Here is a 12,925-nt window from a genome sequence, read left to right as displayed (position 1 = left end):
AGTGACTTGTTTCTATTCATTTCAGATTCATCCATTTAGAAGATTAATTATGCCAAACAATTCAAATTAAACCACAAGAAGTCCAAATATACACTACCAGTCAAAAGTTTTTGAACAGTAAGATTTTTAAATGTCTTTAAATAATTCTCTTCTGCTCACCAAGCCTGCATTTATTTGCTCTAGGGATGTTCATTTCGGTTATTTCTCCTAACAGACGCTCGTTAACCGATTATTAACCGTTAACCGACAAGATTATTTTAAATTAGAATTGAATTAAATTAGAAAAGTTAAGTGTCTGTGACCCGTTAAAAATACTAACATTCGTTTTCCAGTGTCTGTGACCCGTTAAAAATACTAACATTTGTTTTCCGATTTGATTTTATATATAAAAAAGAATAAATAGGCCTAAATGAGAAATATATTTTTACTTAAATAATAAATTAAGAAAACGAAAGAAAAAAAACTGTGCAACAAGTAGCCTAATATGCAGAGTTTTAGTTCATTTTTGTGCTGCGCGAAAGGAAACCAAGATGGCAGAAAGCACCATCCTATTTTTTTAGGCCTATTTTACAAAAGCACAAAGATTTGTTTGTATTGTAAATGTACACAAATAAAAGCAAACCTTTTACAATTCCAAATATCTTTATGACTAAAACAGCAAACTAGAATGATTTCTGAAGGATCATGTAACACCGAATTCTGAAGTAATGACTAGAAATTCCACATCTTCCTTCACAGGAAGTATATTAAAAGAGAAAAAAATTATTTTAAACTGTAATAATATTAGAAGTATTTTTGATCAAATGAATGCAGCCTTGGTGAACATGAGACTTCTTTAAAAATAAAAAAAAAAGTAAACATTTCCAAACCCAACTTTTGAATAGTAGTGTATGTGAAGTCATTAATTGTTGTAAGAACATTTCTGCAATGAAAATCTACTTGTATACCATTATCATCAAATCTGAATCAAATCAAATCTTGTTTTTAAAAATGTTGCAAATGAAAATCTAAATAATGAAGATTAAGTATTAGGATTTAATTTTCAAAAATAGTATCCTTTACATGTACTTTGCAAATGATATCCAATTGAAGAAACTTAGGGCACAAATAAAGGGCACATATTATATTAATTTTGGACTTTTAAATTTAATTTAAATTTAAAAGTTTAAAGACGCATTTGAAAGCACTTCACAAAAACAAAATGGCAGAGAATACAGCAAAGAAATTAGTCAAATTATTTAAAATAAAAAATTTGATGGATTGGATGAGCACATTTGTATTAAAATGGTGGCATAAAGCTCCATAAAGCTGTAAAGGGAGGACAATGATAAGATAGCGACTCTTGAAATATAAAAATAAAAATGTAACTTGCTTTTCTATCTAAGAAACTCCATTACAACACAATATTCAAGTAAATGTGCTTTTGCAAGGCATTTTCATGAAGTGACTTGTTTCTATTCATTTCAGATTCATCCATTTAGAAGATTAATTATGCCAAACAATTCAAATTAAACCACAAGAAGTCCAAATATACACTACCAGTCAAAAGTTTTTGAACAGTAAGATTTTTAAATGTCTTTAAATAATTCTCTTCTGCTCACCAAGCCTGCATTTATTTGCTCTAGGGATGTTCATTTCGGTTATTTCTCCTAACAGACGCTCGTTAACCGATTATTAACCGTTAACCGACAAGATTATTTTAAATTAGAATTGAATTAAATTAGAAAAGTTAAGTGTCTGTGACCCGTTAAAAATACTAACATTTGTTTTCCGATTTGATTTTATATATAAAAAAGAATAAATAGGCCTAAATGAGAAATATATTTTTACTTAAATAATAAATTAAGAAAACGAAAGAAAAAAAACTGTGCAACAAGTAGCCTAATATGCAGAGTTTTAGTTCATTTTTGTGCTGCGCGAAAGGAAACCAAGATGGCAGAAAGCACCATCCTATTTTTTTAGGCCTATTTTACAAAAGCACAAAGATTTGTTTGTATTGTAAATGTACACAAATAAAAGCAAACCTTTTACAATTCCAAATATCTTTATGACTAAAAGGAGTAGTTGCTTCCACTGTTAGAAGGAAAAAATTCAAATGATTGTGCCAGCGCCGCATGCGCGCACACAGTTAAGCTTTGCTACCTTGACAATAATGCAGCCTGTTCATTTCATAATAAAATACAGCCAGTCAAACATATTTAAACTGAGCGATGTTTTTTTTTCCATATGTAGTCAAATCTGTGGCATTAAGTGTTTTCACCGTACTGCCGTGATGTTATGCAAAACATTTTGTTTTACGTGGATATTGGAATGCCAGTGAAGTAGGCTACATAATAAATAATAATTTGGCATTCAAATACATCGTGAATACAGAAACATTTGATTTTGTCGAATGAGAGACCCAACGTTGGTTTCAGTTTTGTTTTAGCCTGTAGTTTATACAGCTAGCCTATAGGTTCTTATATTTTTAATTCTTGTCCTTTTTTAAAAATACTGTTAAATTTAAAGGATTTGTTGTGGAGTGAGGGTTTATATATAAAAAAGAATAAATAGGCCTAAATGAGAAATATATTTTTACTTAAATAATAAATTAAGAAAACGAAAGAAAAAAAACTGTGCAACAAGTAGCCTAATATGCAGAGTTTTAGTTCATTTTTGTGCTGCGCGAAAGGAAACCAAGATGGCAGAAAGCACCATCCTATTTTTTTAGGCCTATTTTACAAAAGCACAAAGATTTGTTTGTATTGTAAATGTACACAAATAAAAGCAAACCTTTTACAATTCCAAATATCTTTATGACTAAAAGGAGTAGTTGCTTCCACTGTTAGAAGGAAAAAATTCAAATGATTGTGCCAGCGCCGCATGCGCGCACACAGTTAAGCTTTGCTACCTTGACAATAATGCAGCCTGTTCATTTCATAATAAAATACAGCCAGTCAAACATATTTAAACTGAGCGATGTATTTTTTTTCCATATGTAGTCAAATCTGTGGCATTAAGTGTTTTCACCGTACTGCCGTGATGTTATGCAAAACATTTTGTTTTACGTGGATATTGGAATGCCAGTGAAGTAGGCTACATAATAAATAATAATTTGGCATTCAAATACATCGTGAATACAGAAACATTTGATTTTGTCGAAAGAGAGACCCAACGTTGGTTTCAGTTTTGTTTTAGCCTGTAGTTTATACAGCTAGCCTATAGGTTCTTATATTTTTAATTCTTGTCCTTTTTTAAAAATACTGTTAAATTTAAAGGATTTGTTGTGGAGTGAGGGGAACTAAAATAGCCTAGCTATGTTTAGTGTTTATTATAATGTTTGAAAACATTTTGCGTTTTGCGGCATTAGGCCTATTTCGGAATGAAATAATAAAATGTGACATACATGCGTTTTTTTTTCTCTAAAAAACATTTTTTTATACGCGTGGCATATTTTAACCATGCAGCAAACCTTTTCAAATATTTTGATAAATTAGGCCTATTTCGGAATGAAATAATAAAATGTGACATACATGCGTTTTTTTTTCTCTAAAAACATTTTTTTATACGCGTGGCATATTTTAACCATGCAGCAAACCTTTTAAAATATTTTGATAAATTAGGCCTACTGAAAAAAAAGCCTTTTTAAACCGTTTTACTGATTGTAATAACCGGTCAAAATTCTTACGTTCGGTTAACCGGTTAAAATGAGCATCCATAATTTGATCCAAAATACAGCAAAAGCAGTAATATTTTGAAGCAAATCAGAATATTAGAATTATTTCTGAAGCATCATGTGACCGGATAAAAATTCAGCTTTGAAATCACAGGAATAACAGTTTAAAATATATTCATACAGAAAACATTTATTTTAAATAGTAAAAATAAATACTATTTTTAAATAGTAAAAATATTTCAAAATGTTACTGTTTTTGCAGTACTTAGGATCAAATAAATGCAGGCTTGGTGAGAAGACACTTAAAAAAAAAAAACATTAAAAATCTTAACGTTCAAAAAAAAAAAAATTTCTTCCCCTTTTATTAATTTTTACATAATACAACCATTTCATTTTGGTGGTTACCCCCGCCCGCTGATATAAGAGGGACAATAAACAAACAAACAAAATACAACAACAAAAAACAAAAGATGATGACAAGAGATAAAAACATTATAGTAGCAACTATGATGCACTAGCACAATTAGGAGATTTGCCCATCAAATTGATAAATGACTCCCACATGCTCAAAAAAACACTGTTCAAAAAATTTGGACTGGTAGTGTAGCACCATTCAAAGTTTTGGGGTCAGCAAGATTTTTTTATTATTATTATTCAGCAAAGACTAAATTTATCAAGTGACATTTAAGACTTCACATTGTTACAAAAGATTTTCATTGAAATAAATGCTGGGTAAGAAAGGTTTCTATTCATCAAAGAATCATGAAAAAACTGAAAATAATAATAAATGTTATTTGAGCACCAAATTAGCATATTAGAATGATTTCTGAAAGATTATGTGACACTGAAGACTGGAGTAATGGCTGCTGAAAATTCAGCTTTACCATCACATGAATAACTTGCATCTAATCAATAAATAAAATAGAAAAGTTTTTATATTGTAATATTTTAACAATATTGTTCTAAATGTAATATGTTTAATAATATAGTGTTATATAATGTTTTACTGTATTTTTGATCAAACAAGTTAAACCTTGGTAAAGCATGCATACTTGGTAAAGCTGTACATACTTTTTAATGGTAGTGTACATCCAGATAATTAGGGCCCTTTGATATCAACAGATAATAGAGTTCAAACAACTACTGCAGTGGCTAAATATATGACATTAAACAGCTGCATCTCAATGCATGCAGTGGTGAGATATAAAGTATAAAACAATTATCAATTTCAACTAGGACTAAAAACACCCACCCAAGTAAAACATGCACTAACCTGAATATCAGTGTCCTTGACTGGCTCAAGAGGCTCAAATGTAGTGGCAGCACTGAGACTCTCAAGACGCTGAGAGATATGGAAGATGTCAAGACCCCGAGAGCCCAAGAGGATGGAGCTGAAGTTTAAAAAAAAAAAAATGACAGTACAGATATAAATAATATGCTGACCCAAATGACTTCAAATAAATGTAAGTGTCACGCCAAATGACATACAGACACCAGACTAAAAACTCACGCTTTTACGTCAGCTGTGTCTTGAGAGGTTCTGGTGAGAGTGCGGGAACGTAGTCGCTCTCCTGCTTGTTGGATCTCCTGTAGGTTTCGCTCAACATGGGGCAGCTCGGACACGGCCTCAGTCTCTGCTGCCAGCTGTTCTGCCTGCTGCAGGAGCTCCCCGAAGCCCTCAGTATCCATGTGCAGCTCCTGTTTCACCTGACAGCAACACAAGAGCATGTCTACGTTACATGGTGATATGCACATCATTTGTAATGTGTATGGTTATCACTGGTTAGCAAATTATCACTTACTACAGCTCTTTTCATTACACTGAAACTGAAAGAAACTCTCAAAGCTTATTACAGATAAACCTACAGTTTGAAGGTCATTCCATGTTAAATTATTATTATTGTACAGTAGTAACTGTGTGAATTTCACTATATATATAATTATGTTAACTTTAGGATGTCAAAGACACGATTACCTACTATTAATAAAGTCAAATAAACTGTATCATTACATACTCGTTTATTTAGCATTCTATTTTTATTAAATGGAACATATAAATACACACATAATTAGAACTAACGTTACATTGAATGAATGTACTTGTGAAATAGCAGTAACGTTAGTGACTAAAAACGACTGTCACTTGCTAGCAAGCTAACTTGACATGAGGTGCTGTCGGCAAACGCGTCCCAGACAGCCACCTGTCAAATGAGACTTTGATTAACTAACTAATTAATTAACGCGTATGTAACAACCCACCTCCCAGAATTTGAATCCTTAGAGCGGCTATAAAAGGATCATTTCCACTTTAGCCGCTATGCTAAACACAACCCCCTCGTGAACTCCCGGGTTCCATTGAGCGCGCGCTGATTGGTTCAAACAGGTTTTTCCCAGAAGCACGCGCGACTCGATAGAACTTTATTCAGATGTTTCGGTTTACAATAATTTGTATAAGTGAGATAGGGTCAGATTCAGTTTTTATACAGTCTACGGGTCAGATACAATTTCTGTAAGATTGCTTGGAAAACCATTTGACTGAAACCTGACGGTGATACAGCGAATTCCTATACTTGATCGATGATGGGGATATTTGATATATGATTTAGTGATACATGAAGTATAAGTAGGCTATTATAAATAATTATAGTAATATTAAATTAATACGATCATATTACTTACACGCCGATGATATATTATGCAGCTTGTCCATGTTGGCATCTGCTTCTTTTAACAAATTGCACCAAAATACGGACATCAGCAAATTAATTTGCATTTGTTCCCAGCTATCTGCAACCCATCATTTGAACACCATTGTATTCCCCCCCCATCACTGTGGTGGGATTTCATATTAAAACACCTGTTCGTTATGAAGTCAGTTAGAAACAAGGATTCACTCAAAACAAGGAGAGTCGCTTTTTTTTTAGCCATTCTAACACCCACAGTTGGAACCAGCTTCCAGTAGAGAACAGATACACCAATCATCGGTTACATTCAGACTGAAAACATCCATTTAGCTCTGCATTGGTTGTATGAGTGTATCCTACTTATTGCACTCAATCAGCTCAGATTTTAAACACATTTTTAGGTCAATTTGTACTTCCCCCTCCCCTCTATGTAGCTTTGACTTTTAGAAGTTTCCTGTGGACACCTACTCGTTTAATTGTCCTTTATAAATAAACTTGCAGTACTGAAATAGCACTTTGCGACAACTGGGCAAGAGCCAACCCTTCAAGTTGAAACTTACATTGGCATGTACAAATACAAGAAAGCTGTGAAATAAAGCAACACACCAATAATTGCTGAAATTTATATATTGTAGACAAAGTACACTGCAGAAAAACAGTTGTCCTTTTATGAAGAACAGACATCTTGTGATGGTCTTATTTATAGCAATACAAATCAGTGCATTGTTTTCCCTCTTTAGCCTTTGTTAAACGATTTTGCAACATTAAACAGTCAAAAGACTTGAGAACTGGAGGCCATTTATTATATATATATATATATATATATATATATATATATATATATATATATATATCTCCATGTAGGAGGCAGTTGATTGTGATTTTTCTAGTATATGCTGTGAATGTTCGCCTAGCCATTATTTTAACATCTGTTTACATTTTTTTTCAAAGGATTTGTTGTTGTTGTAAGTAATAGATTTGATCTTGCCGTTGAGCTGTGCCACCATGTTAGTGCCCATCTTCACCCTTAAACTGAACCATAAAATTAACCCTCGCATGGTTGCCATTGGAAAATATGATGGGATACACCCATGCCTCACAGCCGCCACGCAAGCAGGGAAGGTACGTTAGAAGTATTATATATATTATGTAACATTATATTGGATTACTCATTGTAATAGTTATTCTTCCCTTGGCGTCAGTATCAAATTCAACAAATTTACAAAGCACGTTTTGTTCAAGAATATTCATGCACAAAGCTTGTTTTCTTCTGACAAGTGCCATTTTTTTTATCTGACAGTATTTGCTCACATTGGCAACACAGCTTGATCTTAGTAGTTTCCTTGGTTGTTGAATTTTATTACAATGGACTTCATAGTGCTCTTATGTAAATGTTTATATAGCCTTTAGCTTTCCACACAACAAAGTCTTTTTGTTTTGACAAGCAGCTCCTGTGGTTGATTTTATATCTCACAATTTTGGGTATCTCGCAGTTCTGAAAAAAGTCAGAATTGTGAGATATAAACTAATAATTGTCAATAAATAATTCAGAACTTTGAGATAAATCTAAATAAAAAAATTTTTAAACCTATGGCCAAAACAAGCTTCCATAGTGTCTTCTACATATTTATCTATTTGTGTGTTTTTCCATACATTACTATCAAGTCTAACTTCTAAACCCATGCAGGTTTTTATCCATAACCCTCACACTCGAGGCCAGAGGCCAGCAGCCCACCGGCTGAGTCAGAGTACCCAGGACAACGATATCTCACTCCTCAATATCAACCAGGCAGTGAGCTGTCTGACGGCTGGTACTCTGGGGCCCAACACCACAGGACACACGCTGCTCGTTGGCTCTCAAACCAACCTGTTGGCCTATGACGTTCATGACAACACTGACATCTTCTACAAGGAGGTAAGGCAAGGTTTATATGGCATGTCTCATATACAGTATACAGATATGTAAAAAAAAAACAAAACTTAATTTAGAGTGGATTTCTTAGGTTATTTATATCAGGAAATTAATAGATTATATTTATGAGTGGTTCTTATCCAAGTAAGACAGAAATGTTTGTTACATGCTTATTGCATAACAGGTGACTGATGGGGCCAATGCTATTGTTCTGGGAAAACTAGGAGATATCCAGTCCCCCCTCGCCATCATTGGAGGAAATTGTGCTCTGCAAGGTTTTGACTTTGAGGGAAATGACCGGTTCTGGACAGTAAGATCATTTTACTTTGTGTTTTCAAAAAAAATAAATATATATATACAGTGGGTACGGAAAGTATTCAGACCCCCTTAAATTTTAAAAAAAAAGGATAGTCATAGATATACCTTTATTTTTTTAAAGGTCACTGGAGATAATGTGCGATCACTTGTGCTTTGTGACTTCACTGCAGACGGCAAGAATGAAGTGAGGCATTATATTTTCGCTTTCACTTAATAATGACAAAATACATTTGTTTTGATTTATAAAATACTGCTTTTATAAATTCACCTTCATATTTACATCACATCTTTCCAGCTTCTCGTTGGCTCAGAGGACTTTGACATCAGGGTGTTTAGAGAGGATGAACTAGTGACTGAAATGGCAGAAAATGAGGTATGGGTTATGAAAATAAGTTGGTTAATAATTGGGCAATTTTATAATTGGGATTTTTTTTTTGTTTATACAGTTGTTGCTTTCTGTTCCTTTCAGACAGTCACGTCGCTTTGTCACATGCACGGCAGCAGGTTTGGTTATGCTCTGGCCAATGGTACAGTAGGAGTGTACGACCGCACTGCTCGCTACTGGAGGATCAAGGTGGTGCATAGTGGTCCATTCAAACTAAACCTAATATTATTTATTTTCTTCGTTTTCATTGTGAGAGTTATTGTAATTATGGTTTAAAATTCGGAATATTCTGAAAAAAAAAAAAACTAAACCTGATTCATCCTTTTTTTCTAGACGAGCATGATTATGCATCAACATAAATGAGTCAAAAATCAATTATATTGATATAGTGTTTTTTTTTTTCTCAGTCTAAAAATCACGCTATGAGTATCCATGCCTTTGATCTTAATGCTGATGGTGTTGTTGAGCTCATTACTGGGTGGTCCAATGGAAAGGTCAGTCTTTTAGCATTGACACTCACATTTTCCTTTATAAGGATTTTGCCATACTGATCAAATGAGAGTATTCCCTGTCTAGATTGATGCTCGCAGTGATCGCACTGGTGAGGTGATCTTCAAGGATAATTTCTCATCCTCTGTGGCTGGGGTTGTCGAGGGAGACTACCGCATGGATGGACAGATCCAGCTTATATGCACCTCTGTGGAGGGAGAAGGTAAGATGACAGAACTTAATCGTAAATGCATGTTGCCTTTGAAAATTGGCTCATCAAATGTATGTGTCGTCCTACAGTACGTGGCTATCTGCCTGCAAGTAAGGAGATGAAGGGAAACTTAATGGATGCAAGTGTAGAACAAGACCTGATCAGGGAGCTGAGCCAACGTAAACAGAACTTGATACTGGAATTACGAAACTACGAGGAAAATGCTAAGGTTATACATGCTATAGTTAAAATGTTTTTGATGGACATTGATGTTCCAGAGGCAGTTTTTGGTCAGTGAGATTTGTTTGATTTAGGCTCTTCCTGGTGTTTCTGAGGGCGAATCTAAGATGGGAGTAATTCCAGCCAACACGCAGCTCCAGACAGCCTTGTCTGTACGAAGAGCCACAGAGAGCCAGAGAGCACACATAGAGCTCAACATCTCCACTCCAAATGGTACAGTTAATCCAACTTAACTCTGTTGCAACAATACAATGTTTCACATGCACTACAACTGATCTATTATAGTTTTTTAATAAAAATATATAGGCCAGTCTAACAAGCCACATTAAAATGTCAACTCAGATATTGTGGCCATAAATAAAGAATTAATTCCTTGATTTAGGTATACTGTGGCCACGATTTAATAAAAATAAAATGATGGAATTAATTAATAGCCTATAACTAAAATGAATGAATAAAATTAATAATACACGGCCATGATTGAACTAAAATGAGGCAAAATTTAACATAACATATAGTCACAATTTGACTAAAACGAGGAAACAAATTAAAAAATCTGGCCAAGATTTCATCCAAGTGAGGGAACAAATTATAAAACATGGCCACAATTTAACTGAAATGAGGAAACAAATTAGTCCAGTATGGCCACGAGTTAAAATAATAGAATGAAATCTTAATTAATTGTCACAGTATTTTTATCCTGTATGTCATGTGTGAAGCTCCATAGACAAAGCTTTAAATGATAATAGTGAATTATTACAAAATTTTTTGCTGCCCTCCTTCAGAAACCATCATTAGAGCTGTGCTGATATTTGCTGAAGGGATTTTTGAAGGCGAGAGTCATGTGGTTCATCCTAGCGCTCAAAATCTCTCCGGCTGTGTCCGTGTCCCCATCATTCCTCCAAAAGACATTCCAGTGGACCTTCACATTAAAGCCTTTGTGGGAGGGAAGACCAGGTACACACATGTGGAATATCATCATGACGATTGACAAACTTCATTATATGGATTACATTTGGAGGATTCATTCAATGTCCAAACATGCTTGAAAATCGGCGGTTACTTGAAGTTTAAGATGAAGGTATCATAAATCGCTTCTCCTTTTTCTCTCTTCTTCCCCAATTACTCCAGTACACAGTTCCACGTATTTGAGATCACACGTCAGCTGCCTCGCTTCTCCATGTATGACCTTAACGTTGACCCCTCAGCCGTACAACCCACAGGAAAAGTCACATTCAGCATCAATGACAGACCACAGAGGGTAAAAGGACACACTCATAATGGAACTGTGTTGCATGACATGACAAAAAAACCTGTATATTGATTAAATATGATGAGATATGAGGCATGCATCTATGTCTGCAGGTGGTCATGTGGCTAAACCAGAGCTTTCTGCTGCCTGAGGGCATTGACAGTCCAGACATCACATTCACTGCACTACGTGGAGGAGGTCTACTGAAAATCAACATGCAGCCTAGTGGAGAGGTACTTTTAATGTGTGTGTGTGTGTGTGTGTGTCAGTATTTGTGAGCTAATTTTTCTTCATGTTTCAGAAATCTCTAACTTATTTTTGCCTCATTAGATCACGCTGAGAACAGATGACATTGATCTGGCAGGAGATCTGGTCCAGTCTCTTGCCTCTTTTCTGGCTATAGAAGACTTACAGGCTGAAGCTGACTTTCCTATCTACTTCAAAGAGCTACGAGCCACTCTCACTGAGGTTAGAAATAGCAGCATCTCCATAAAGATTTTTGAAAACATTTTTTTTAGCTGTAAATAACCTTTATGTTCATGTCAGGTGGATGAGTTTCACTCGGTGCACCAAAAGCTCACAGCAGCAATGGCAGATCATTCCAACTACATAAGAAATATGCTGGTTCAGGCAGAAGATGCCAGACTCATGGGTGATTGGTAAGCATCCCTAGTTTGATTAATCAGTCCTCTCGCTTTCTCAGACAAATGTACATACATAAATGATACTGTTTTCTAGGAGAAACATGAAGAAACGCTACATTGAGCTGTACGACCTCAACAGAGATCTGATTAATGAATATAAAATCCGATCTAATAATCACAACGCCCTCCTTGCCCGGCTAAAATCAGTTAACCAGGCCATCCAAAGGGCAGGGAGATTGAGAGGTGAGTGGATTTTTCTAAGACACATCTGTGGTAGTCAGTGAGTATTCATAGTTTTCACATCACACCATATCGGGACATGCTTTGCTCTGCTGTCTGATAGTTATTTGTGCCAGATTGATTTATTATATAGGCCTATTATATATTTTTCAGTGGGAAAACTCAAAACTCAGGTTATCACTGCCTGTCGGGATGCCATCAAGAACAACAACATCAATGCTCTTTTCAAGATCATGAAAGCAGGGACTGCCTCGTCTTGAGGAAGATCTGGTCCTAAATGACCTTCAAGCACAAAAGTCTGGAATATCAGACCACAGAGACCTCAAAACTGGCTTGGAAAGTGCCCAGTAACCTGGTGGGAAATGAAAAAGGGGATGCATGAGGGGATATATCTGGATTCCAGCCCTCACCTGGCAGCAGTTTTGTGTTAGAGGAATAACTGGGTTGGTCTGTCAGTACTGTAAAGTCGTAGACAAATTGATAGCCAAAGAGACTGTATTTTGTGTACCAAGGCAATGTGTGTGTGGGTAAAACCATTGCTATTTTATCTGTATACAAGCAACTTCTGAATTAAATTATTATATAAATGTATCTGTTTTCTTCCTCTGTGCTGTTTAACTATGGAAGCCCGTTTCCGCCACTGAATAAAAAATAAAAGAGGTAATTGCGACTTATTATCTCACAATTCTGACTTTTTTTCTCAGAATTGTGTGATATAAACTCACAATTATGAGCTGTAAAGTCAGAATTGCGACTTTTTTTCTCAGAATTGCGTGATATAAACTCACAATTGCGAGTTATAAAGTCAGAATAAGAAGTTATAATGTCAGAAATTGTCAGTAAAGTCAGAATTGTGAGATTTAGACTCGCAATTCTGAGAACATATCAGTCTTAT

The 12,925-nt window shown here is 34.9% G+C and overlaps 2 protein-coding genes across 5 annotated transcripts in view; one reads left to right on the top strand and one right to left on the bottom strand.

Moving 5' to 3' along the window:
* Positions 1-7,146, bottom strand: part of LOC107549634 (nuclear pore complex protein Nup93) — a 30,718-nt gene extending 23,572 nt beyond the window's left edge. Inside the window, exons 1-3 of one of the 4 annotated variants that reach the window (XM_016230789.1) lie at positions 6,335-7,146; positions 5,166-5,362; positions 4,929-5,046 (exon numbers count right to left, since the gene is read on the bottom strand). In XM_016230789.1, coding sequence (XP_016086275.1) covers positions 4,929-5,046; positions 5,166-5,362; positions 6,335-6,373 — 354 coding nt within the window. In that variant the 5' untranslated portion in view covers positions 6,374-7,146. The other 3 variants (XM_016230791.1, XM_016230792.1, XM_016230790.1) reach the window with 3 other exon arrangements.
* Positions 7,147-7,246: 100 nt separating this feature from the next.
* Positions 7,247-12,587, top strand: bbs2 (Bardet-Biedl syndrome 2). Its single transcript, XM_016230788.1, has 17 exons — positions 7,247-7,461; positions 8,027-8,254; positions 8,436-8,561; positions 8,691-8,753; positions 8,865-8,942; positions 9,039-9,143; positions 9,362-9,448; positions 9,531-9,666; positions 9,744-9,883; positions 9,969-10,107; positions 10,680-10,851; positions 11,026-11,155; positions 11,260-11,379; positions 11,477-11,614; positions 11,693-11,805; positions 11,885-12,033; positions 12,184-12,587. Exons 1-17 carry the CDS (start codon positions 7,345-7,347, stop codon positions 12,288-12,290), a joined length of 2,148 nt encoding a protein of 715 aa, XP_016086274.1. The 5' UTR covers positions 7,247-7,344; the 3' UTR covers positions 12,291-12,587.
* Positions 12,588-12,925: the final 338 nt, after the last annotated feature.

Source organism: Sinocyclocheilus grahami, unplaced genomic scaffold (genome assembly GCF_001515645.1).
Source record: "Sinocyclocheilus grahami isolate Dianchi unplaced genomic scaffold, SAMN03320097.WGS_v1.1 scaffold377.1, whole genome shotgun sequence".
Taxonomy (NCBI): domain Eukaryota; kingdom Metazoa; phylum Chordata; class Actinopteri; order Cypriniformes; family Cyprinidae; genus Sinocyclocheilus; species Sinocyclocheilus grahami.
The sequence above is the reverse complement of the archived record's forward strand: the minus strand, read 5'-3'. Positions and strand labels throughout refer to the sequence as shown.